The sequence below is a fragment of the Eurytemora carolleeae genome, unplaced genomic scaffold (genome assembly GCF_000591075.1).
Source record: "Eurytemora carolleeae unplaced genomic scaffold, Eaff_2.0 scaffold172, whole genome shotgun sequence".
In the NCBI taxonomy this organism is placed as follows: domain Eukaryota; kingdom Metazoa; phylum Arthropoda; class Copepoda; order Calanoida; family Temoridae; genus Eurytemora; species Eurytemora carolleeae.
The window spans coordinates 100,413-126,215 of NW_019396204.1; the positions used below are offsets into that span (position 1 = coordinate 100,413).

A 25,803-nucleotide genomic window follows, 5' to 3' on the forward strand; every position below is an offset into this window, starting at 1 on the left:
AGTTCTAGTGGGATAATGGGAATATTATCCTTTAAGGTAGCTGTTGCGGATTATCGGGAATATTATCCTTTTAGGTAGTTCTAGCGGGATAATGGGAATATTATCCTTTTAGATAGTTCTAGCGGGATAATGGGAATATTATCCTTTTAGGTAGTTCTAGCGGGATAATGGGAATATTATCGTTTTAGGTAGTTCTAGCGGGATAATGAGAATACTTTCCTTGAATTCCTTACAACAATCTCTACATAAGGAAACAGTTAATTTTATCATCATAATTATTAAAATATGGCTTATAAGCCTTGTAACTCCTCCATTTTTTATTCTACTTTTAAAGATGTTGCCAATAAGGACTTAAACACTACATACATTATCGGATATATAAAGTGAAACCCTTTATATTTCACTTTTAATGATGTTGCCAATAAGGACTTAAACACTACATACTTTATCGGATATATAAAGTGAAACCCTTTAAAGAATTTATCAAATGTCGACTTGACAATTTTTCAATGAGTTTTATACTATATTACGTAAATCTCAGTATTTGCGAAAATAAATAGATAGCTATGAATATGCGGGGACATTTTTAAAGAGTTCCATATAATCATTTAATTAAAAACTAAATATCTGCAACATTCCATTATCAGAAAGTGAAGAATACGACATTTGATGAATTCTTTTGATGTATTCGTTATTAAGGGTTTCACTGTATTTAAAAGAAATATTATTTATGATCAGAGAAAAATATTTAATTGAACGTTAGGTTAGTAAATTTTAGATTTATTCCCTTAACTAACAATTAGAAATTAACTTTTATTCAAGATATCGGACCCTGGATTAAAAGAACTACAAGGATTCCACTTTTTATATATTCATTAGATTTATTTTTACAAACATAATATATTTTTTTTAAGAAATTTCGAAATTAAAGTTTTTCTTTAACATTTTTTAAAATTTCACTCAAAAGTCAATAGGCTTGTAAATAAAAACCCCATCCTTCTATGATACTTTATTTAATTCTTATAGTTAGGATGTTTATAAACGATAAACGTCAAAACGGCTTGAACAATAAGGTCCAATTTTTGTTGTGGGACCTCACATGACCCCAGGAAAGGTCTATGGATGCTAAGAATAACAAAGAATTGTCTCCAAAAAATATTGATATTCGTAAAAAAAAATTAAGAATCCTTGAAAAGAAATTGTAAATCCGCAAAAATTGGTGTTATTGTTTGTTAGAAGAGGCTAAGAGATTGAGCAACAATAAAAATTATTAGAGTAATTAATGAAGAGCTTATTTGGCCTTTTTTTGAAGAGAAAAAAGTGTTCTTGTCTTGTAGGGAAGGAGCTCCCCATTGTTCATCCACATTCTTGTATTAGGTAAGATTTAAAGATTTATTTGATCAATTTAAACAAAAGTATGGCCCTACAGGATTAGCCATAAAATATGTGATTACAGCTAGGGAAAATTTGTTGATTTTTTTTTACTTTTCTGGCTACCCATTCATAGGGATGTTAACCTTTTCTTTTTTTTTTAAAAACGATCGTTTCGTTGTGAATACGACGACGAGAAATCGAAAACAAAACAATCGTTTTTAAAAACGATATTAGTTTTTTATAAATGATTATTTTTTAAACGATTGTTTTGAAAACGGTCGTTTTTAAAAATGATCGTTTTTGAAAACGGTCGTTTTTTTGAAACTCGTAGTTTCGTTAATGATCGTTAACGATGACCCTTAGTAAATGATCGTTAACGACGAGCCTTCATTAACGATTGGTAACGAAGAGAGGAAACCGACCTGAAGGGCACCTGTACCTGTGCATTTAGTAGTTTTTAAGAAAATATCAAGTTTAACTTCATGTAAGACGACATTCAATAAAGTTGCATGTCATTTTAAATGTGGGTCGTTTATTATAAAAACGTTTGTTTTTTTCCGAAAACAAATCATTTTTTAAAACGATAGAAAAACGATCTTTAACCATAATTTTCAAAAACGATTAACAACCCATGCAGCTCTATAGGTGTTAATTTCTTCCCGATATCATTACACATCTCATTTTAATACTATTTAATATCGTACCCTTGTATATCGGACATGCCATCTTTGCATGGAGGGACACTGTAAATTACACTTACAGTCATTTTAAGGTGTGCTCAAAAGTGCCCACACAAGGTTTAACTTGAATTTACTTAACTCTATAATAGAGGTTGGGGAGTCTGAATCTATTTATAGCCTGAAAAAGCTAGAAAAAGATCTTAGAGATGTTCATAGCCCAATTTTTCAAGGCCAGCTCAATGAACAAAATAATTACACAGATAAATTAAATAGTATTAGTGTAAAGGAGGGTTGAAAAAAATTCCAAAAACCGGGTAAGAAAAATGAAAAAAAAAATTTGTTTTAAACAAAGTTTGAAGTGTGTTTAAAAAACTAGTTTTAAGATCTGTAGCTTTAGTTAAAGATTTTAAAGACTGGCTTTTTTCCGCCCTGCAACACTACCCTTTAAATTTCTCTACATTTAAAGTAAAAAAATGTTCATAAATGAGAGTGCCAGGACAAAAAAAAACTATTGGGGTGATGGGACGCCAAAGCCACCCCACCCAGCCAGTTTAGAGTTAAAGAGACTGTAAGCTTAATTGTGACCTTCCATGTAAATCGGCAATGCCCTCTGTTAATGAAAGGCTACTTGAGTCCCTTTAATACTAATATAAAAAGAACTCAAATATCTTTTAATAGAACCCAAGCAATTTCCCCTCAACAAATCAGCTATATCATGTGCGTCAAACCTAATGATGTAAGTATTTTTCAATGAATTTCCCAAGCTTTTTAAAGGGAGTGTTTGCGAAAATGAAAGGGGGGTAAAGGCTTAATTCGATGCTTTTGATCGCAACTAATCTTACTTCTATCTATTGCATCTATAAGAAGAAAATTTTTAAAACGACTAACACCAAAGAACGCAGCTTCCATACACATTCGGAAAGATGCAACATTTAACTCGGATCGTAAACAAATCAATTTAATTCCAAACAAATCATTCAGATATTATAAACAGTAGTCATCGATTATTTTTCGAAGCATTCGTATACAATTAATATTTCATAATATTTTTGATTTTGTTTTTTAAAATAATTTTCGCTGGCGCTGGATTTTCGAACATTCCTGGAAAATATGAAAATGTCGTCTTCATTATCAACAATCCTCGAAACAAGAATAAATGTTTTTAAAGGTAACTCTCATATCATGAAAAATACAAAATATTATGAAATATCAACTATTTACGAATGCGTCGAAAAATAATCGATGACTATTGTTTGTAATATCTGAATGATTTGTTTGGAATCAAATTGATTTGTTTACGATCCGAGATTAATGTTGCATTTTTCCGAAGATTCTGAATTTGTATGGACACTACGTTCTTCGGTATTAGTCGTTTTTAACAATTTTCTCCTTATAGACGCAACAGAGAGAAGTAGGAATAGTAGCGATCAAAAGCGCTTTTTTATCGCATTATGCCTATACCCCCTTTCATTTTTCGCGAACACTCCCTTTAATTTCATAAAAGTTTGAATTATTACCTAATTTTTGCCGCATTTTCCAATATGAAATTTTCAAGAAAACGTCCACGACGTCAAGACATTAAAAAACTCTTTAAATGAAAAAATGTGTTGATATGATTTTTTTTACATTTTTTTTCATTTTACAATACCTCCAAACAGTGGTGATCAAAAAACTTGTAAATGATTACCGTTTTCGTTATTTCTGTTATTAGAGAATTGTAAATTGTAAATTGCTTTGATTGTTTATTTCTAAAAATATCACTTTTGGGTAATTTGGAGGATAAATGCTTGATCCACCAATTCAGTCATTCCTGCAGGGTATGACCATAATGGGATATGGAAGACCAAATAAATCAATCCGTAAATATAGGGTTGAGATCATTGCAGAACTTTGACATTTCCCGGCTTCTGATTGGCTGTTCGGTTTCTGAAATTGGCACATGATACAGGGTGTCCCAATAAACATGGGAATTCAGTGACGAATTCGATATCGTCTTTTTAAATAATTCTTTGATTTAGTATAGTGATACCTACTGAGAAAGCTGTAATCTCTAAGAGTTTCGTCTGCTATGTTCACATTTTGTTTGTTTATGTTTTTACTGCATACGGTTGTACTTAGTAAAAAAGAAAATTGCAGTATGCAAACAGCTAGTAAACTTTTCCTTCTTCACTGTTCATCTTGCGGAGACATTATAGACATATCTTTACAGTCTTTTACCCTTTTCATAAACTAAACTATAGCAGACATAATAATATTATGGCTTTTGAAATTATGTATTACAACGCTAATTCATAACAAAGACGACATCGAATTCGCCACTGAATTCCCATGTTTTTTGGGACACCCTGTAGGTTGCAGTTTAGACTATTTCTGGATATTAATGCAAAATCAAATTAGTCTTTGGAGCTGAAAACTTTAAAATGATGGATATCGAGATCAATGCTTGATCTCCTCTTTTTCTTAATCTCAAGATTAAATAATGCTTGTTTCTATAAAAATTAGATCAAGTATTGATCTTGATATTCACAATTCTAAAGTGTTCAGCTCAGGACACATTTTGAGAATTTTTATAAATAACTTTTATTTACAATAAACCACTGTATTTCATATATTTTTATATTTTCAGTATATTTCCAACCTGATTCTAAACGATGGTAAGTAAAGATCTTACTTTTTTTTCCATATTTCCCATCCATCTGGGAATTATCAAATTATGTGAAAAATTTACAATGTTATATTTCTACAAGGTAAGAGAAATTTTTTTTACAAAATATCGTTTAAATTACTAGTCATTAAAAGTCACAAAATTTCACGATAATACTGTCAAAAATGAAAAAAAACCTACAGGGGGGGGGCGCCAAACGTAACAAGCCAATTGTTATAAATTATCTTAACTCGTCGGAAAGAGGTTAATTCTTTGAATCTGCTTCTTTGTGTGTAGGCATCAAGGGAGCTCAGAACAGTCAGGTTCTTATAGAAAAGGGGGTATAGACTTACGGCGAAAAATAAGCGCTTTTGATTCCTACTAATATTACTTCTATCTCCTGCGTCTATAAGGAGAAAATTGTTAAAAACGACTTTAATTAAACAACGTAGCGTCCATACAAATTCAGAAAGATGCCACATTCAACGTGGATTGTAAAATAACAATTTAATTCCAAACAAATTATTCAGATATTACAAACAATAGTCATTGATTATTTTTCGATGCAATCGTATATATATATAGTTGATATTTCATAATATTTCTTATTTGTCTTGATCTGAGAGTTACTTTTGAAAACATTTATTCCTGTTTCAAGGATCTTTGATTATGAAGACGACATTTTTTCCAGGAATATTCGAAAATCCAGCGCCAGCAAAATATTATTTTAAAAAAAATCAAAAAGTCGTTTTTAAGTTTAAGTCGTGTTTAACAATTTTCTCCTTAGTAGATCTAACAGAATGAAAATATAATTATGTCCCCCACATGTGTGCGATAACCACTGCTCAAAAAAGCTGCCTAAATTATGCTTAAACAATAATTGTATCTATTGAAATGTAAAATATATAAAATGTTATTACTTTAGACATATTTTTTGAACGAAAATCTCGGAAATGTTAACCTCATAAAAAAAATTAGGGGGGGTCTCACATTTTTTTCTTATTTTAAAAATCTTCTCAATAACTATTAAGATCTAAACTGAATGAAAACATAAACAAGCAAAATATGCTTGAACTTGGTTTCTGGGTTCACAAGTTACGCAAAACTTAAAATTAGACAAAGTAATTTGTAAACCGATAACGGGTTAAACGGTTACTAAAGTCATTTACACAGACGATCTTGAAATTGTCAAGTTATTATTTTTTAGGTTGCAAATGTTTTAAGTTTGAAGATTGATATCAAAATATGACATATGCATTTTAAGATATAGGCATCGATGAATTAGTTTTATACAGATTGGTTCCTGAAGCATTAACCTTGTTTTTTTTTTTGCCAAATGATAATTAGTAAGCCTGTAAAAAAAGACGGCTTTAAATTTAAATCCCTTTAAATCAGCCCCACATTGCCAAGATTAGTGGAAACTAAATTATATTTTGCTTGACGGCAAATGAAAAATTGATTTTTTTCTGCACTAATCTGTGAGTCACTTTTATAAAGAAGATAATGTTGGAAAGTCACAATAGGAAATTATCAAATTTTCAATACTATGTTTTAAGAGTACTGTTTTAAATCGAACATGGCAATTTAAAAATTGAAAGGTAATTTTGATTTACGTCTGCAGTCCAGTGGATTACATTAAAAACATTCAGGTATATTTGAAAGACAAGAAGTTGAACTTATGATTTCTCTACTAGCGGACTATTCTAACTCAACATTTCTAGGAGAGTTATTTTCTGTTAAACAGGAGGAGACATTTTATTCCGATTTTTGCTTTTTTTGCTTAAACCAAATCACGAATGAAAGCCCAGATAAAAAAGTCATCTAAATAATTCAAGATGGAAATTAACCCTAGGATGTGTGAGGGGGGGGGGTGTTTTCCACTTCCCACTGTGTTTTTTTTCTGAATAACTGAAAGACGTTTTGCATTAGAATGCTGAAACTTCTGCACTTGTTTAACCCTATTACATGTTTCTACATCCATTTTTTAAGGGCTTTTCAAAAATGTATAATTTGTCATTTTTTGGACTAATTTTTTTTTGCAAACATTTTTACTATAAAACTGGATTTTGCGATAAAAAATTCAATTTTTGAAATTTGCAAATTTTTTTGCAGATTCTAAAAGTAGAGCACTAGAGCTTTCCAATGGTGTATCATTCGTCATATTTGGATATGAAACATTGGATTTAAAGGGGGGGGGGGTCAAATTGACCACCTGTCAAATTGACCACCCCCCCCCAGCACAGCCTGGTTTTCAAGTACCCCAGCAGGGATAGGGTTAACATAGTAGTTGTGAACAAATTTTGCTAAGCTAGGATAAAGGATGGTCAAGCGGTGGGTCGTTGTTACAAAAAAATCAGAAATGGTTGATAACTTTTTTATTAATTAAGCTACAGGACTAAAACTTATATATTTGAAAACACCTTTAAAAATGGATATATTAACATGTTAATATTTGTCAAAATTAACAATAATTTCTTTTGTAAAAATGATTGACATACTTTTAGAACTTTTTTAAAATCCTCCCTTACACCCTAATCATTAAAGGTAGAGTTCTATTTTTTTTAATGAAAAGGCCTTGCAAAGTTTGACCTGGGAAACGTATCACACTCCACTATCACAACCTTGGGGAAAATCATAGGGGGGGACCCCCCCCCCCATCTATATTAGACACAAGTAGCCCAATCAGAATAGGGTTAAAAATTCGTCACGAAACACTGATTTCAGAAATGTTAAAGTCGAAAAAATCCCTTCAAAATTTAAAAAGTTTACTTATAATTATTAGCAAACTAGTTTGTTCTTAAATTTTTAAAAAGTTTTAAAAATAAAACCGAACAAATTTAGCAGTTCAAGACACGTCTTTTGAAACATGTTTTTAAAAAATTGAAAAATCGACCTTTTCTTATGATTATTGTTTTTTTTAATCACTTTTATTTTGCTACTGAACAATTTTTTTGACATTTCTATTTAGAAATATCATTTCACCAGTTAATCAGAAAATAAAATCCAAACCTCCAGATCTTGGAGCCAATCTGGGAACTTTTAGTGTTGCAGCAGCTGCTTTTAAACACAGGTGTCAACATCAATGCAATAAAGAAAACTTTTTACTTAGGATTTGATATCTACAAAACTTTCAAAAAGAAGAAAGACTTAAAAATTTAAACACAATGAAGTTGTCAAATAACAGATATTCTTAGTTTACTTTTAAACTTGTAGTTTGATATATGCTTGCTACATACCAAAACAATATCAATAAAAAGTTGTCTTCAATGTATTGATATAATCGCCGACCCTTGTATAAAGACTAAACTATCAAGATATTTTTACTATTAATTAAAAACGAATGGGAAATGGGGATTGCATGGTTTCTTTAAAATTTATTTTTTGATAACTTCATCTTTGTAAACGTCATTTCTCCGGAAAATAATTTTCGCCACCTGCTATCTTTTCTGAATGATATTTAAATTTTTTTCCAATGTGAAAAAAATCTCTGGCTTCTCCTGACCGTAGCCCTCTGTTCCCCAAGGTCTATTTTCTACCCAAGCTGCAACTTAGAAAGCCTAATCTTACTCCAAATAATATTTTTCAGAACAAATATTGTCCAACAAAAATTATGCTTTTAGCGTATACTAGCAAAAATGACAATAGCAAAAAATAGAAAAAAATATTGTAATGATTTTATTCTAGAGTTGTTTCAGTTGACCCATTCATCATGAATCATGCATACTCCAGGTTTAGATCACACTTTTAGATGATTTATTTGGTGTACTGTCATTTTTAGCCTGGCATAGTTTTTAGGAGTGCGCAGTTTTGGTACTGGCAAACTGCTAATTCTATTTCGATTCCTTTGCTTCAATTATTTTTTATTCTAGACAAAATATAAACATAAACATTCATATTTTATTCATAAACAAATTGTTTCATGCTTTTATGCAATCATCAGTATGAATATATTTTCTATAGCGCAAATATTTAGAATAAAAAATATCTGAATTGCCCGGCGTTGCTCGTGAAATTGTTTAAAATCAAATGTTGATTTTTGAGAAAATCTATTTTTAAAGAAAAAAAAATCTATTTTCCAAGGAAAAAAATTCAGTTTTTAAATAAAAAAATTTAATTTTTAAAGAAAAAATTTTAAAATTTCAAAATAAAAACGGTCAGCTAGATTTGGTGTTGAGCTGAGAGTGCAGTATTGTAGAGAAAGTTTTAGAAACCACAACCCACTGGACAGCAGCTGTGCTGCACATACACCACAATCTGCTTGGCAGCTGTCTCACAAAACAACCCACTGGGCAGCTGTGCTACACATACACCACAATCTGCTTGGCAGCTGTCTCACACCACAACCCACTGGGCAGCTGTGCTACACATACACCACAATCTTCTTGGCAGCTGTCTCACACCATAACCCACTGGGCAGCAGCTGTCTCACACCACAACCCACTGGACAGCAGCTGTCTCACACCACAACCCACTGGACAGCAGCTGTGCTACACATACACCACAATCTGCTTGGCAGCTGTCTCACACCACAACCCACTGGGCAGCTGTGCTACACATACACCACAATCTGCTTGGCAGCTGTCTCACACCACAACCAGCTGGGCAGCCGTGTTGCCTACAAACTGACTGAGTCTCAAATCATTTAGAAAAGATTTCTCTACAATACTACTTTTCACCTCAACTGCCATGTCAACATGTCAAACCAGACACATTAAGGTTGAGTACTTTGCTCCAGGGATCTGAGGATTATGTCAGATATATTGTAAACACTGTCAGGTAAATAAAAAAAATGTGGTTTATTTATCTCGAAAATTTTTTTCTCTTCCCCCCCCCTTTTTGGAAATTGTTTTCTTTCCCCCCAAAAAAGTTATATGTGGTTGCTTTTTTCAAGGTTTTATATGTTGAATTGGGGGAAAATCATTGATTTTTCTAGTTCACTGTTAAAAGTCGCTGAAAATAATTCAAAAATATCCTTGTGTATAAAACACTAAATGAAATGAAGATTTGATTTAGTAATGGAACAGAAGTGTTATACCCCTGGTACAGGACTGCTGGAAACGAAGGTAAAACATTTTTACTTTAAATCACATAAATTGTACATAGCTACTTGGTTGTACAATGTACATAGGTACATAGGTTGTACATTTAGGGTGAATGATTTTTGACAAATTTGAGAGGAATCAATTTCAAGCAGTAAATGCTAATGTATTTTTTAATTCTAAGAAACATTTACAAAAAGCCATTTTTCGCTAAAATCCATATTGACCATCGAAAATGGCCTTTTGAGATAAACAAATATGTCGATTTAGGCGTCAAAAGATCCACCTTTCAAAGCCATATTCCACTGTAATGCCCCTAGATGACATGTTTTTGATATTTTTAACAAACCGTTTGCTGCCTTGAATTTGGCTTTTCAAGACGGATCTTTTGATATACATATCGACATATTTTGAAAAAAAGATTTTACAGAAAAATTAAAGGGTTTAAATGCATGTTAATAGCCCAATTTTTGAAGGCCAGCTCATTGAAAAAAAATTAAATTGATAACTTTAATAGTCTGGGTGCTAGGGAGGATTGAAAAAAATGCCAAAAAAAGAGTCAGAAAAATGAAAACATATTTTGTTTTGTTTTAAACAAATATCAAAGTGTGACACATGTTTCTACATCCATTTTTTAAGGGCTTTTCAAAATATAGTTTATAGTTTGGGAGAATTTTTATCCCGCAGTTTTACTTGCAATTTCATGATCTTGGGTAAAAAAAGTTTCTTATTTGTTCTAAGCATAGATAAATAAATAAACATAGATAGGTTATGTACACAAAATCACTAAGAATTCTACAGTCCGCGAACTCATACTTCTAGGGGTCAAAGTGTACTTCAATGATAAGCGGGGTGGTTTGGTGTTTTAATGGATTTCATGATAGAGTGTAAAATAACTCCGGGAATGGAACTATTTGAACAACAATATTTCACTGAGCATTATATCATCTTGGCGAGAACTGAAGAAGGACATGAGAAGGACTAAACTAACTTAAATTTCTCTCTACAGAACTCATGTTCACCACAAGTACTCAATGACATAAGAACAGCCAATGTTCACAACCGACCTAGTTAATCTATTTAATAGGAATATCTTTAAAACATCTCTGTACATTTATATCTTTCAAGATGAAAAATGACGTCTTATGTGCAATCTATCTTTATCTATGGTTCCGAGGCAAATAAGTAACATTTAATGTCTGGCTCATTTCATATTTTGCAGATTTTCATAAAAGAGATTCGCACATTTTTAAAAATCAGATTGAATTGAATAAACTTATATATCCAACCACCTTGTGTTATCATTTGGGACAATTTGTTATTTTGCTGGGATTTTTACTTTTTTGGTTTGTTTGAGGTTTAAATTTAAGTTGTTTAAATTCTGATAACACAAGGCAGTTGGAACTGTCATTGAAAATTAAAGGGCTATTTTAGATTTTTTTTTTCAAAGACTGGACTCTTTAAAAAACCCTGTACCTAACCCTATGCATTAAAAAAAACATTTTTTACAAGAAATCCTTTAAATTTCTTTTTATCAAAAGTCACAAAATTTCACAATGATAGTGTTAAAAATGAGAGTGCTAGGTTTAGGGTGAAATCTTTACATTAAACTATTTCTTTGAAGACCAATAATGTTAAAAAGAAAAACCGCAATAAAGTAATAAATTATTTTATGAAGTTTATTAAACTTTTCATCGGTCTCTGCATGAAATTGCATGACAAAACAATTTATTTATTAAAAACATTTAGTTGATTTAATTTTGTTTTTTACTTAGGTGCTACATCCTTTATTACTTATGAGACAGCTGTTAAAAAACCGGTAATTTATGATAAGTATTAACTAGGGTTTCCAGCGAAAAAGGGGAATCTTTTCTAAAAATTTTGCATTTTCCTGAAATTTTTTTTCTCAAAAATCTTTTTTTACGAAAATCTTGCATTCCATTTGAACAAAAAATGCAAAATTTTGTAACATTTTTAATTTTTGCGAAATTTTTTATTTTTTTCCACAAAATTCTAAATCATATTTCAGCTGCATTTTGCCTAGTCACAATTTGCCTAGTCACATTTTGCCTAGTTACAATTTGCCTAGTCACATTTTGCCTAGGTAACAGTTTGTCTAGGTAACATTTTTTCTAGGGTAACATTTTGCCTAGGGTATCATTTTGCCTAGAGTAACAAAAGAGCAAATTTTTTGCCTAGTCAATAATTTTTTCACAAAGAAATTTTCAACAATCCTAGAATTTTTTTCAAAAATCCACAAATTTTTAATCAAAAACCTCGCAAATTTTTGAAAATCATTCAGTTTCCTATAAATCAATCAGATCGAGAGACACACTGAAAATGGCTCCCATGACAACTGGAGGGCTTACCATGCGGGGTAAGCCCAACTACAGGGATAAGAATAACTTCTCCTATGTTTTCAATGGGGAGAGGGCAGAGACCAAGTTGGCAATGTTCCCAACCCATGGGCATACCAACAAGCTGCTGAAGACTAAAGCTAAAGAAGGCTAAAGACCACAGAAAAGGCTGTAATTGAGAAATATGCCGATTTTAAAGAAGCCCTACCTTTCAATGTGATTCAGGAGATCAGCCAATCTATGCTGATATCTGACTTCCCAGGCCAGATAAGCAGTGCCTCTTCAAAGTCATCTATCAAGATGAACTCTGGAGACAGAAGCAGATAAACAACCCAAGGCCTGAGCTACTGAAGTCCTTTCAGGAGTATATGAACATTGAACTTCCTACTAAGTTTACTCAGGCAGCCCACGGGGGTGAGTTCATGTTTCAAAAGATTGGGTTGAGAGGACACAGCCTTTGGTGAGGTTCATGAGCAGATGGTCTGCCAATATTCTGAAAACACACCTTGTGTGGTTGTTTGATGGAACTTTTAAGTCTGCTCCTCTCCCATTCAGCCATTTCAAACTTAATTGAAAAATTGTTTTAATTATCAGAATGAAGTATGTATAGTCTTTTATTCAGGTCTACATTGGGATGGCAGCATCTTAGGTTAGTGGCCAGGGTATACCATGTGTCTATTGCCTTCTCCCAAACAAATAGAAGATGATATACCTACAGCTGTTCAGCAAGATTAAGGAGAGGGTAGGAGCACCTAACAGGCTAACTACAATTATGACCGACTTTGAACTGGCTGTGCTCAAGGCATGTGATATTTTCTTTCCAGATGTTCAGCACAAGGGTTGTAGATTTTACTATAATGCAGCTGCCTGGAAAAACCTGGGTGATCACAAGCTTCTAAGTCTATTTCACCAGAGTCCACATTTCCAAGAGCTTATCTATAGCTTGTACAGCCTTTGCTATCTACCTTTAGACTGGGTTAATGAGTACTACCATGAGGTTATAAAAAATCTGGTAGATGATGGTGAACAGTAAGATGAAGAATGGGAAGACTATCATGTTAAGATTAATGCCTTTGGTTCCTATTACAGGATGACATGGATTGTAAAGAGAGGAGGCAGAGGTGCACTTTTCAAGGATGAGCTGTGAAACCAGCACACCACTGTCCTCGAGGGGGGAATTGAAACCAACAACATGGTGGAGTCATTTAACAGAACCTGGAATAGTTTGTCTGGCCACAGCCCGAATGTATTTGCTATCCAAGAGCTAATTGTCAAACAGGATGCCGAGGCTAGGAGGGCTTATCTCTCCAATGCAGTTGGCCTGGACAAATTCAAGTCAAAAGGAGAGATGAAAGAACTCCAGACAGATAGTGGAATTTGTTGTAGAAGCTTTCCAAACCATGTCCAGTGCTGAATATGTTCAAACCTTTGCACATGACCAGCGGAAGGTAAATAATGATAAATAAAGATATAACCTGTATGTAGGGTTGTTAATCGTTTTTGAAAACGATCGTTAAACGATCGTTAAACGATCGTTAAACGATCGTTTTTTGTTTCGTTTTCAAAATCGATCGTTTCGTTTTCGGAAAAAACGATCGTTTTTAAAAACGACCCACTCGTTTTGAACTTTTAGAAAACGAATAGCAATCATTTTTGAAAACGATTGTTTTTATTAAAACGATTTGCGACCGTTTTTTATACGATTGTTTTTAAAAAAACGATCGTTTTTGAAAATTTTTTTAATTGAAAATTATATTAACGATCGCTAACGAAGGGTCGTCGTTAACGATCGTTAACGAAATTTTTAAAAACGAGCGTTTTGAAAACGATCGTTTTAAAAACGACCATTTAAAAAAAACGAACTTTTTAAAAAAACGATCGTTTCGTTTTCGATTTTTTGTTGTCGTTTTCATAACGAAACGATCGTTTTTCTGAAAAATGAAAACGTTAACATCCCTACCTGTATGTATACCTATGTACACTCCATGATGATGTAAACTGTATTTAAAAAATATATATATCTGATACATAACCATATTTCATCTTTTGTAGAGTAATAGGTATGTTAAAATTGCTGGACAAGATACAACTGGTTTAGCTTGAAAAAAATTTCAAGTTTTGACAAAATTTGTTTTAAAAAAAAGCAATAGGCAAAAAACATGCTCTTGTGTTACCTAGGCAAAATGTTACTAGGCAAAAGTGAACTAGGCAATTGTGACTAGGCAAATGTGACCAGGCAAATTGTGACTAGGCAAAATGTAGCTGAGCCCATCCTGTATGTTATTCTCTTCCCCCTTGGTTTCCATCTACACTGACACTAAGTTTTACATGAAAGTACGACTACAGTCCCTTTTAGGTCTATTGGTATAAATCAACCAATCTACTCTTCAATAAGGATCCCTTACTGAGTTTTAATTCTACGAGGCGGACTATAACTCTTGACCTAATGCTCATAATGAACAGATCAGCAAGTGTAGAAAGAATTATTACCCTGGGATAAACAGTAAACAAATACCTTAATGTTACCATAAAGCATCCAAACTATCTTGTCAAAAAGGTTTTATTCTGAAAAATATGCTTGATCAGTATCATATGCATTTAAGCAGCAACACCAGCCAAAAATAAAACAACAAGCTAGTATAAATGGTACTCACCCCGATTCGGTGTAAACTGAGGTGTTCAACTTATGCAATGCTAGGAGCTTCTCCCATATTTACTAAATATCCAGTTTTGAATCAAATATACAGCCACTATTTACTTGGCTAAGCCAGGGCCTACACAAACTCTCACAGGAAATCTTCAGGGGCTGCATTCCAATAGATTGTGACTATCTAGTTGTGAAACAGTCAGAAACAGTTTTAATCAATATATATTGGCTAAAACAATTGGAAATAAAGATAGATTGATGGCAAAATTTGGTTTTGATGAACCCTGAAACCCTTTTATTTCAAATTTATCCCTGTAGGGTATAATCACTGTGGGATATCAAAGAGGAATTAGATAAATCTGCATAAATGTAGATCAATGCTTGATCCTTATATTCGAAATACTTAATTTAGTCTACTGAGGTTGGCAGCCCAGTTTATCCAGTGCAGCTTCAGGTACAATCTTAAATCTCTTTTTATAATTTTAAATTATAATAATTTATCTACAAATTTATGTGGTCATTTTTCTAAAACCTTCGTTTTGTTCAAAACTAAACCTGCAATTTTAAATGTCATTTGAAGAGGTACCCTAGAAACCTTAATCTGATAAATAATGTGAAAGATAACGTCGTTTTTCTAGCTTAAGTAGTGTTTAATTCTTTTAATTTCTCCATCGATTCAGAAGCAAGAAATTCCCAAGTTACTTTTGTAAAGATTTTAAAAACATGGATATCTATAGTTTATACTTGATCAGGAAAAAAGGTACCAATGTGATTCTGAAATGTCACTATATTGATGGAGGGTCACTGGAAAGAATTCTGTGTATTTAGGACATTCTTGATACTATTCCTACAGATACAGTAATCATCAAAATAGATATTGAAGGACATGAATGTAGGGTGAGATGGTTTTTAACTAAAAAAAATAAAAATAATTTTATTTTTTAAGGAGTAAAAAAGTGGTTTGTTTTAGTCCTTCCTAATTTATTTAAAAAATTTGTTTTCACTTCATTAAACATGTTTTCGTTGTTCATTACACAGATTAAAACCAATTCAATATTTAGCAGATTTTTGTTTATTTGGTGAATTTTAACAAATTTCGAACCAACAAAAGTCAAACAAGTTAATGCATACAAAATGACAAATATGAATGCATATTTGAGACCAGAGATAGACCCATTTGGCTTATTTTCATTTCATTCGTTCATTGATTGGGAAAGACCCATTTGTTCATTTCTTTTTTAAAAATTATTCAAAATAGTTCATTTTGTTCTTTTGCAAAATTATCTTTCATTTTCCATCTATTTTGTTCCTTTTCTCACTGAATGATCCTTCAGTGAAATTGTTTGTTCAGTAAAGAATTATAGTTTTTTAAGTACATTCAAATGGTTTTAATTTTTTTGTTTTAAAAAACAATGTTTTATTTCATTTTTAGAACAATCGAATGTGTTCATTAATTGTTTTCTGAATGACACCATAGTTCACAAAAAAATTCATTTGTTCACAAGAATGATGCCAATCTTTAAATGAGAAATGAGATTGAAAAACAAACTGTATCCAGGAGAAAATATAAATAAGTTTGATCCATTTCAGGCTTTAGTTCCATACTTGACAAAGAAAAACAAGGAAATCCATACAAACAAATGCTTTTGATAAATTTATAAATTTATAGCAAAACTTGCTTTTAAATTGTTAATGATCATCTAAAATGGTCCCAATATTTCATCACTAACAAATCAAAGAATTTCCCAAAATTAAATTCAAAGAGGCTTTTCAAAAATAAGTATTAGCTAGGACATTATAAACAGCTACCTACATTGGGTCAGAGTGCACTTTTCTATTATTTTATTAAATAGCTATTTCAATTATCATAAAATTGATTTAATATCAAGAGATTACTTTTGTAAGAATCTAAATATTTGTATAGTGATTCCTATTAATACCATTTAAAAGTGTTATGAAATAAAGGAAATCTAAAGCCAAAGACCTAGTGTGAGTAAATCTACAGAGTATATAACAGAAGTGTACTTTTAGTGGTAATCCACCTGTTCTGAAGCTAGTAACAAAAACCAGTAACAAGTAAGACATTTTGTAATATCTCTGTATATATTAATAGAAGCTGGTTGTATTTTTGAATGTAGACTCATATAATTGCCTAGGAGCAGGATATGAAGTCCGATTGTCAAAATCTCTTTTTGAAGACTTGGAACCTCTGAAAAGTGACCTCCATCGGCTCTGATTTTTTTATCTCCAGCCTCGTTGGACATAAATAGCCCAATTTTTAAATATATACATTCCCAGTGACCCCTAGAATACATTAAAATTTTTTTTAAATTTTGATGTCAAAACTGGGTGTCAAACATTGTGTATTTTTGATTTTCTTAAAATGCAAAAAGTGACAAGTTTTGATCAAAAATATAGGAGCCAAAGAAAAGAGAAAATATTATTATTATCTAACACATTGATGAAAAAAATTCCAAAAATAATTTTTTTGGGGGGTGGTAAATTTTTTTTGGACAAAGCACTCTTTTTTTGGGATTTTCTTCCCTAATATAGATAGTGGCCTTTTCTGTCATATTGTCATATTGTTGATATCTCTTTCTGGAGTCATGGAACCTAGGGTTTCCATTTTTCCGGAAAAAATTTTCCATTTTGGAAATGAAATGATCCGGAAATTTGTTGCGTAAACCGGAATTCCGGGATAATTCCGGTATAAATGGAAACCATAAATTTTCCGGTTTACGTGACGTAAACCGGAAAAATTTTCGTTTTACGGAATGGAAACCGTAAAATTTCCAGTTTCCATTTCGTAAACCAGAAAAATTTCCGGTTTCCATTCCGTAAACTGGAAATTTTTACGGTTTACATAACGTAAACTGGAAAATTTCCATTCCGTAAACCGGAACTTAAAGAATTTTTCTTATTTTAATTAAATTCATATTTATTATCAGTTACATTTCACACTATAGTAACTTTGAATATTGATTATTGAGTATAACTTTTTCTACCGTCCGGCATCCATCCATATATTGTTAGTGTTACTAACTGGTGTTGTATTTACATATGTAAGACTTTAATGTAATTCTGGTATCAAATGTTCCGGAAATCGGAAATTTCCGGAACGATTTTCCGGAAAATTTCCTGAACGATATTCCGGAACGATCCGTAATTCCGGAACAACGTTCCGGAAATTTCCATTTTACGGAAAAAAAATCGTTCCGGAAATCGTTCAGGAATTCCGGTTTTCCGGAACCTTTTCCATAATGGAAATGGAAAAAATTTCCGGATCATTTCCGTACGTAAACCGTAACCCGGAATTCCGGTGGAAACCCTAATGGAACCTCTGAAAAGTGACCTTCGTAGGCTCTGATTTTTTATCTCCGACCTCGTTGGACGTAAATAACCCAATTTTTTAAATACATACTCACAATGAACCCTAGAAAGCACAAAAAGTTTTTGATGTCAAAACAGAGTATCAAAAATTGCGTTTTTAAAAAATTTTTAAAATGCAAAAATTCTGACAAGTTCTGATCAAAAATATAGGAGCCAAAGAAAAGAGAAAATTTTATTTAATTATTATGTAAAACATTGATAAAAAAATTCCAATTGGAGGGGGGGCTACAGGGTGTTAAATTTTATTTTACAAATCACTCTTTTTTTGGCAGAATACACCTGCCTTGGCCCAAGTTGTTGTCTCCGGCCTTGCTGTCTAACAATATGTTTTAAATCTTTACTCCAAATGATCTTAAAAACAAAAATAAGAAACAATTAATTGTTATGAATATAAATTTTTTTTTATATCTCAAGTAATAGAGTAATACTGGTCTGGAATTTATTGCCGACGGAACTAAAACTCTGTTCCATCCAGAACCAAACCAAAATCTGCCTTATGGACTCTGATGTCTTCTGCATATCACTCCTCAAGTATTCCAAGTAAATAAGGGACTAGGTCTCGCCACCCATAAGAATGACAAGTTGGTGTTGATCAGGAGTCTCATGTCCTGGATCCAGCAAGTTAACTTTTCTATGTCTAGATGTTATGCCACCTGGATTGTGGACTCAGCCAGGGCTATCCCTTAAACTAAAACATGGTAATCAATCATAGGCTTTAGGAAAAAGAAGTTTGTAATTCATTACCAGCCGCCACATGTGTATCTGGATAAACCTTTCTTGCTTCCGACATGCAGGCAGTTGACCCTGCACTTCTCGGACCACAGCAAAACATTAAAATCCTCTTTAGGGCAGCAGAGGTGTTATTGAGGGGACTAAACGCAGGGCCATCCAATGACCCCCAAGATAAGCAATCACCACAGTCCTAGAGACTCCATCCCCTCCCATACAACTAGGTATGTCTTTTAAAAAATATATAGTTTTTTAAAAAGACTCAGAAAACTTTGAAAAGGGAAAATTGGTCTTGTACATTGTGCACTACACAGTACACAGTGCACAATGTGCTATTGGATTATTTAAAATTATAAGTTGAGCTGTGCATTTTGAGGGTCATTTAGAGTATATGTAAAAAATTTGAGCTATTTGTGTCCAATGAAGCCGGAGATAAAAAGTGAGCCTATGGAGGACATTTCCAAGTCTCGGTAAAGAGATATCGACAATCTGACTTTATATCCTGCTCCTAGGCAATAATATTTATAACATAAATTATTAAATTAGAACCAGTCACCATCTATATTGGGAGGAAAATGGAATAAAAGGGTAATTTGTTAAGAAAAAAACACCCTGTAGCCCCCTCAAAAAATTATTTTTTTGAAATTTTTTTCATCAATGTGTTAGATAATAATCAAATAATATTTTCTCTTTTCTTTGGCTCCTATATTTTTGATCAAAACTTTTCACTTTTTGCATTTAAAAAAAAAAAAACGCAATTTTTGACATCTTGATTTGACTTCAAAAACTTAAGTTTTTTTCTCTTTTTAGTGTATTCTAGGGTTCATTGAGAGTATAAATTAAAAAATTGGAGTATTTATGTCAAAAGGTCGGATATGAAAATCGGACCTGACAGAGGTCACTTTTCAGAGGTTCCAAGTCTCCAGAAAGAGAATTCGACTATCTGACTTCATATATTGCTTCTAGGCAATAATATAACATTAATTCTTTAATTAGAACCAGCCATCTGCATTTATATTTGGAAAGAAAAGTCCAAAAAAAAGCATGATTTGTCAAAAATAAAAAATTACTCTGTAGCCCCCCAAAAAATATTTTTTTCTTTTCTTTGGCTCATATAATTTTGATCAGAACTTGTCACTTTTTGCATTTTAAAAAAAAAAGCAATTTTTGACACCCTGTTTTGACATCAAAAACTTAAGGAATTTTTTTATTGTATTCTAGGGGTCATTGGGAGTATATGTTAAAAAAAGGGGCTATTTATGTTCAAGGCCAGAGATAAAAAATCGGAGCCGAAGGAGGTCCCTTTTTAGAGGTTCAAAGTCTCCGGAAAGAGATTTTGACAATCGGACTTCTTATTCTGCTCCAAGGCAATTATATATGAGTCTACATTAAAAAATACAACTGGAAGCTATCAATATTTACAGAGACATTACAAAATGTCTCACTTGTTACTGGTTCTTTTGGAGAAGGCTCCAATGTAAAAAAAAGAAAAAACTTGAAAAAATTTTAAAATATTTTTAGAAATATATTCACCCCTTATTTGCTCAAGAACGGAATGGGTTTTTTGAGAAATCCCGGCCGCGGACACTGTCAAAATGGCAGCAGCAGACATCAGCTGGGGTTTCCCATTACTTGAAGAATTGGCGCCGATGTAAAAAAATTTTGAAAAAAAATTTGAAAAATTCTGAAAAAAATGAGTATATTAAAGTATTTATGTACATTTATGTATATGGATTCTGTTTAGTTGAAGTATATCCCTTATATAATGATAGAATGTATATGGATTCTCTTTAGTCGAAGTATATCCCTTATATAATGATAGAATGTATATGATTCTGTTTAGTCGAAGTATATCCCTTTGTTGTTGGATAGGAACAAGATTCTCAATAATGAACAGATAGACAACAGAATAACCCTCAAATCAAAACCGATAATGCAGAAAACTCTTTATTTCCTAAAAAAATGAAATGAATAATAATGCATGAATTTGTTACAAAGTTTTATAATTTTACAATGAAAAGATTCTTACGATCTATTTAGGGATAAGAAGGTTAAACTGTCAGGGAGTCCTAAGACGTTTTTATGTATTAAAACTTCTAAAAAGAATGACAATTAATTGTTAACGAAATTCACTAATTCTTTATATGAAAATATTTTGATCACAATAATAAAAGTGTTTAGACTCCGTTACCGGAGGACAAAGAAAATGGGGCGAAAATTGTTTGGTTTTGTGTCTCGGAGAGGGGATTTTAAGTTAAAGACGACATTACATGGATGGGCGGGGGTGGGGGTCTTGTAGTTAATGGTTGACACCCTTATATAATGATAGAATGAATATGGATTCTGTTTAGACTAAGTATATCCCTTATATAATGATAGAATGGGTTTTTATCTCTCACAATACAGATGGATACTGTCCAGAAGTTGGTATTCTAGTTCAGGTGAACGAAATAAATCCAGAAAACATTAATTTTACACTTGCTCTCCGATTCCATCAGCGCCTGATCCAATCGTGGTTCAGTCATGTGGTTGGTGGTTCTTCTGAACCAATAGAAATTATATGGCGATTGGGGGTAGCATCTATCTTTCTACTGTTTTCATCAACCAATTAGAGATCAATCCTTAAACCAGCACTAAACAGTTCCATTTAGTTTTACTATAGTGAAAAATATTCGTTATTCCATTTCTAAATTTACTTTGCAATTAAAAATGAGCAAGAAGCAGTACAAATAACAAGAGGCACAACCAAATCTTCTTTTAGACATTGACATTTTAGACATTCCAAACAGCAATGGGATTTTTTTTTTTTTTTTAAACCAGAGCATTTAAAAGACATGATTTTCTTAGTTTTCAATGAATTTAATTTTGATACATGATTTATTTAATAATTACTTGTTTAGGCTTTTGTTGATTCTGGATACTATGCTGTAAATGTTTATGATTTGTCAAAAAGAGCTAAGTAAAGAAATTATATCTAATCAATTAGAAAATTACCATAGACACAGAGAAAATCAAGTAAATGAAACATCATTGTTATTGTAACTGAACAATGATTCCTGTAAACTGTAACTTGCAAATTTATGCTGCAAAGACAATTAAAAAAATTTTCAGAATGTACATACACGGTGTCCCACGAAACATGACAGTTGGTAAATAGTTATGAAAGTTGTCTTCCATATACTTTATTAGATATTAAAGGCTTTTTGCAGTTTATTAAGTTAAAAATATCTTTTTCCGAAATTTATTTTACTTTCAAGCCAATTTTACCATAACATGACTCCCATATAATATTTGTATTATTGTCTAATTGGTATCAAACAACTTAACAAAGTATGGAAGAAGACATTCTTAACTATTCACCAACTGTCATGTTTCGTGGGACACCCTGCAGGAAAACTCCTATCAATTCCTCATTGTTTGAGAATCCCTCAGTCGAAGGAGAGGTTAGTGACAACCCTCAGTCCAAGGAGAGATCCGTGAGAGCCCCTCAGTCCAGGGAGAGGTCCGTGGGAACCCCTTAGTCCAAGGAGAGTTCCGTGAGAACCCCTCAGTCCAAGGAGAGGTCTGTGGGAACCCCTTAGTCCAAGGAGAGTTCCGTGAGAACCTCTCAGTCCAAGGAGAGGTCCGTGGGAACCCCTTACTTCAAGGAGAGTTCCGTGAGAACCCTTCAGTCCAAGGAGAGGTCCGTGGGAACCCCTTAGTCCAAGGAGAGTTCCGTGAGAACCTCTAAGTCCAAGGAGAGGTCCGTGGGAACCCCTTAGTTCAAGGAGAGTTCTGTGATAACCCATCAGTCCAAGGAGAGTTCAATGAGAACCCCTCAGTCTAAGGAGAGGTCCGTGGGAACCACTTAGTCTTTAGAGAGTTCCGTGAGAACCCCTCAGTCCAAGGAGAGGTCTGTGGGAACCTCTTAGTCCAAGGAGAGTTCCGTGGGAACCCCTCAGTCCAAGGAAAGGTCCGTGGGAACCCCTTAGTCCAAGGAGAGGTCTGTGAGGTCACCTTAGTCCAAGGAGAGTTCAATGAGAACCCCTCAGTCCAAGGAGAGGTCCGTGAGAACACCTTAGTCCAAGGAGAGGTCTATGAGAACCCTTCAGTCCAAGGAGAGTTCAGTGAGAACCCCTCAGTCCAAGGAGAGGTCCGTGGGAACCCCTCAGTCCAAGGAGAGTTCTATCAAGACCATCTGTGTAATTCCTTGAAGTGGAAAAGTTACCTCTATTATAACCCTCCAGAATAAAAGGAAAACACAGTCCCTATCTATAGCTTCCTCCCCTATACCTCAACTAGATGGTGTAAATAGCTCCAAGCCTAAACCTGAACCAGACCTTGAACTGGAATCAGATTCTGAGCCTGAACCAGTCCAACCAAGTCCACACCAACACCACCACCAAACATTGAAAATCCTATTTTCGGATATTTGCAACTTGAGAACCACTGAAAAAATAGGAAACTATTATGCATGCTTCTCAGCACCAAATAGTTTGGTTTCACAGTGTTGCAAAGTGCTGCACTGGCATTAAAAACCGGAATTTTGTCTCACATATGATGATGTACACCTTATCAATGATGATTTTATGTATTATTAATATCACTTTAAAATGTTAAGTATTCTGAATAAAAATTTAAATCTTAAAATTCCTCATTGTTACAAAGATTATTTTCAGGGTTTAAGGATACAGTAATAAATTGCACTCATTCTAAAAATGGAGGGTTACTTAAAATTACGTCAAATTTCATATGGAAATAAGAACAGTAGCTTAGATGTTATTATTTTTAGTAACAGCGAAGAAAAATCTTGGAATAACATGCTCTGGGTTCATCAACATGCAGCAAAGCAGTTCTGATCAATATGGAAAACTTTAACATTTGTGTTTTTTGTGGTTGTTGTCATTTTTGTTATTCACTGTTTTTTTATATCTACATTTAAATGCTTTCTTTTATAATAATAGATTAATGTCATATGTATATTACCATATTCTAACTAAAGGCGCGGGATGGACAATATCACCATTACATTAAAAGGTTGTAAAGAAAAAGGGATTAGAAAATTTTAATTTGTAGCAGAGAATAAACTTCTCTGTATATCATAACAGATTAACGTAATATGTATATTACCATATTCTAACTAAAGACGGGATGGACAATATAACTATTACATCAAAAGGTTGTAAAGAAAAAGGGATTAGAAAATTTAAATGTGTAGCAGAGAATAAACTTCTCTGTATATCATAACAGATTAACGTTATATGTATATTACCATATTCTAACTAAAGGCGCGGGGTGGACAATATAACTATTACATTAAAAGGTTGTAAAGAAAAAGGGATTAGAAAATTTAAATTTGTAGCAGAGAATTAACTTCTCTGTATATCTAAGACCAAACTGAAAGTTATTTGAAGTGAATTACAGTAATCGTCGATTATATCAGTATATTATATCAGTATATATCAGTACAATACAGAAAGCTTTTTATAAATAATGCTTTGGTCCCTAACGAGCATTTTACAAGTGAACCAAAAGAAGCTTTTTCTAATTTAACCGTTTATGAGAAACAAAAATATTTTTTATTTTTTAATACAATGCTGTTAAAATTAATTCGAAATATAAGGAAGACGATTTTTCCGACTCAAATTGCCGTAGCCCTTTCTCTAGATGTTTGCGTACCCAAGATCTATTTCCTCCACGTAGTGCTCACATGTCAAACCCCGCTTCTTCTCCCCCCCCCCCTTCTACAGATACCAGCCCCGGCAGTCAGCTATAAACACTCAAGACATTCACAACTCCGTCTCAACCCTGGCTCCTTCATGATGATGATGCAGATACTCAGCGCAACGCACCTGTTGATCTGCCCCACCAACATGAAGCTCTACATCACCCCCCATGACTCCTTCAGGCTGATGATGCAGATNAAGAGGGCGGGGGGGGAGGCAATATTACGGTGGATTCTCATTTGAACTATTGTTCGTTTGAACTATTGTTCGTTTGAACTACTGACATGAAGTCATATCCTGTAGATCAAATCAACACATTATATTTCTCATTTGAACTATTTTTCCACCAATTCAGTTTTATAAATTCATGAAGTAGGGTCATACGTTTTAGATAGCAATTAAACAGAAATATTTTAAATTAACATAAAAATAATTCAAATTAACAAAAACATAGTTCAAATATACATAAAAATAGTTCGAATGAACATAAAAATAGTTTAAATGAACATCCTAATAGTACAAATGAACATCCTAATAGTTCAAATGAGCCTAAAAACAGTTCAAATGAAAAAATAGTTTAAATGACAAAAAAAATAGTTCAAATGAAAAAATGACAAAAAATTAGTTCAAATGAAAAAGAAATAGTTCGAATGAAATAGTTTAATAAACAAAACAAAAAGTTCTTCATTATAGAAAATTGTGGAAAAACATAAAAATATCCCTGCAAACATTTAGTTTCCGACAAACCGATGGCGAACATAAAAAGTCCAGAATTATTTACTGGCCAACTTCGCCATGGGTATAAATGGTAAAAATGTCTCCTATGGTAGTTTAAATAAACAAAAAAAAATTCAAATAAAATAGTTGAAAAACATATAAATAGTCCAAAAATCGTTCTCTAGGAAATTACCTAATTTATTTGCTCAAAAAACTATTTTTAACTTTTTAAATTTTTAACACTTACCTCAATCACAGTTAGCCAGTGGTGCATCTAGTACTTTTGAAAGGGGGGGGGGAGACGTAATGTTTTTTCAAGGTTTTGGGGTGGAGGGTAAACTGGGGAAGCTAGCCCCTTGTGTCGAAAATTTTATAAACATGAAAGCGCTGTTTTAAGGGTTTGAAGTCGAAAAAAATAGAAACTTATAATTGTTGCTGGTCTGGTTCTGTGCTCAATATAAAACAATTTTTGGGTCCGTCTTAGTAAACATTTTTTTTACCCTTCCCCCCCCCCCTCTAAT

General features: G+C 32.8%; 1 protein-coding gene across 2 annotated transcripts in view; it reads left to right on the forward strand.

Moving 5' to 3' along the window:
• Window positions 1–23,819, forward strand: part of LOC111698037 (uncharacterized) — a 40,288-nt gene extending 16,469 nt beyond the window's left edge. The window contains exons 5-21 of one of the 2 annotated variants that reach the window (XM_023468257.1): window positions 189–256; window positions 823–853; window positions 1,338–1,377; window positions 2,733–2,790; window positions 4,681–4,708; window positions 6,348–6,419; window positions 7,714–7,768; window positions 8,383–8,427; window positions 9,415–9,474; window positions 9,712–9,761; window positions 11,513–11,556; window positions 15,154–15,195; window positions 15,570–15,638; window positions 16,332–16,364; window positions 21,212–21,301; window positions 21,761–21,819; window positions 23,632–23,819. In XM_023468257.1, coding sequence (XP_023324025.1) covers window positions 189–256; window positions 823–853; window positions 1,338–1,377; window positions 2,733–2,790; window positions 4,681–4,708; window positions 6,348–6,419; window positions 7,714–7,768; window positions 8,383–8,427; window positions 9,415–9,474; window positions 9,712–9,761; window positions 11,513–11,556; window positions 15,154–15,195; window positions 15,570–15,638; window positions 16,332–16,364; window positions 21,212–21,301; window positions 21,761–21,819; window positions 23,632–23,698 — 911 coding nt within the window. In that variant the 3' untranslated portion in view covers window positions 23,699–23,819. The remainder of the gene's footprint in view (window positions 1–188; window positions 257–822; window positions 854–1,337; window positions 1,378–2,732; window positions 2,791–4,680; window positions 4,709–6,347; window positions 6,420–7,713; window positions 7,769–8,382; window positions 8,428–9,414; window positions 9,475–9,711; window positions 9,762–11,512; window positions 11,557–15,153; window positions 15,196–15,569; window positions 15,639–16,331; window positions 16,365–21,211; window positions 21,302–21,760; window positions 21,820–23,631) is intronic. The other variant, XM_023468258.1, reaches the window with a different exon arrangement.
• Window positions 23,820–25,803: the final 1,984 nt, after the last annotated feature.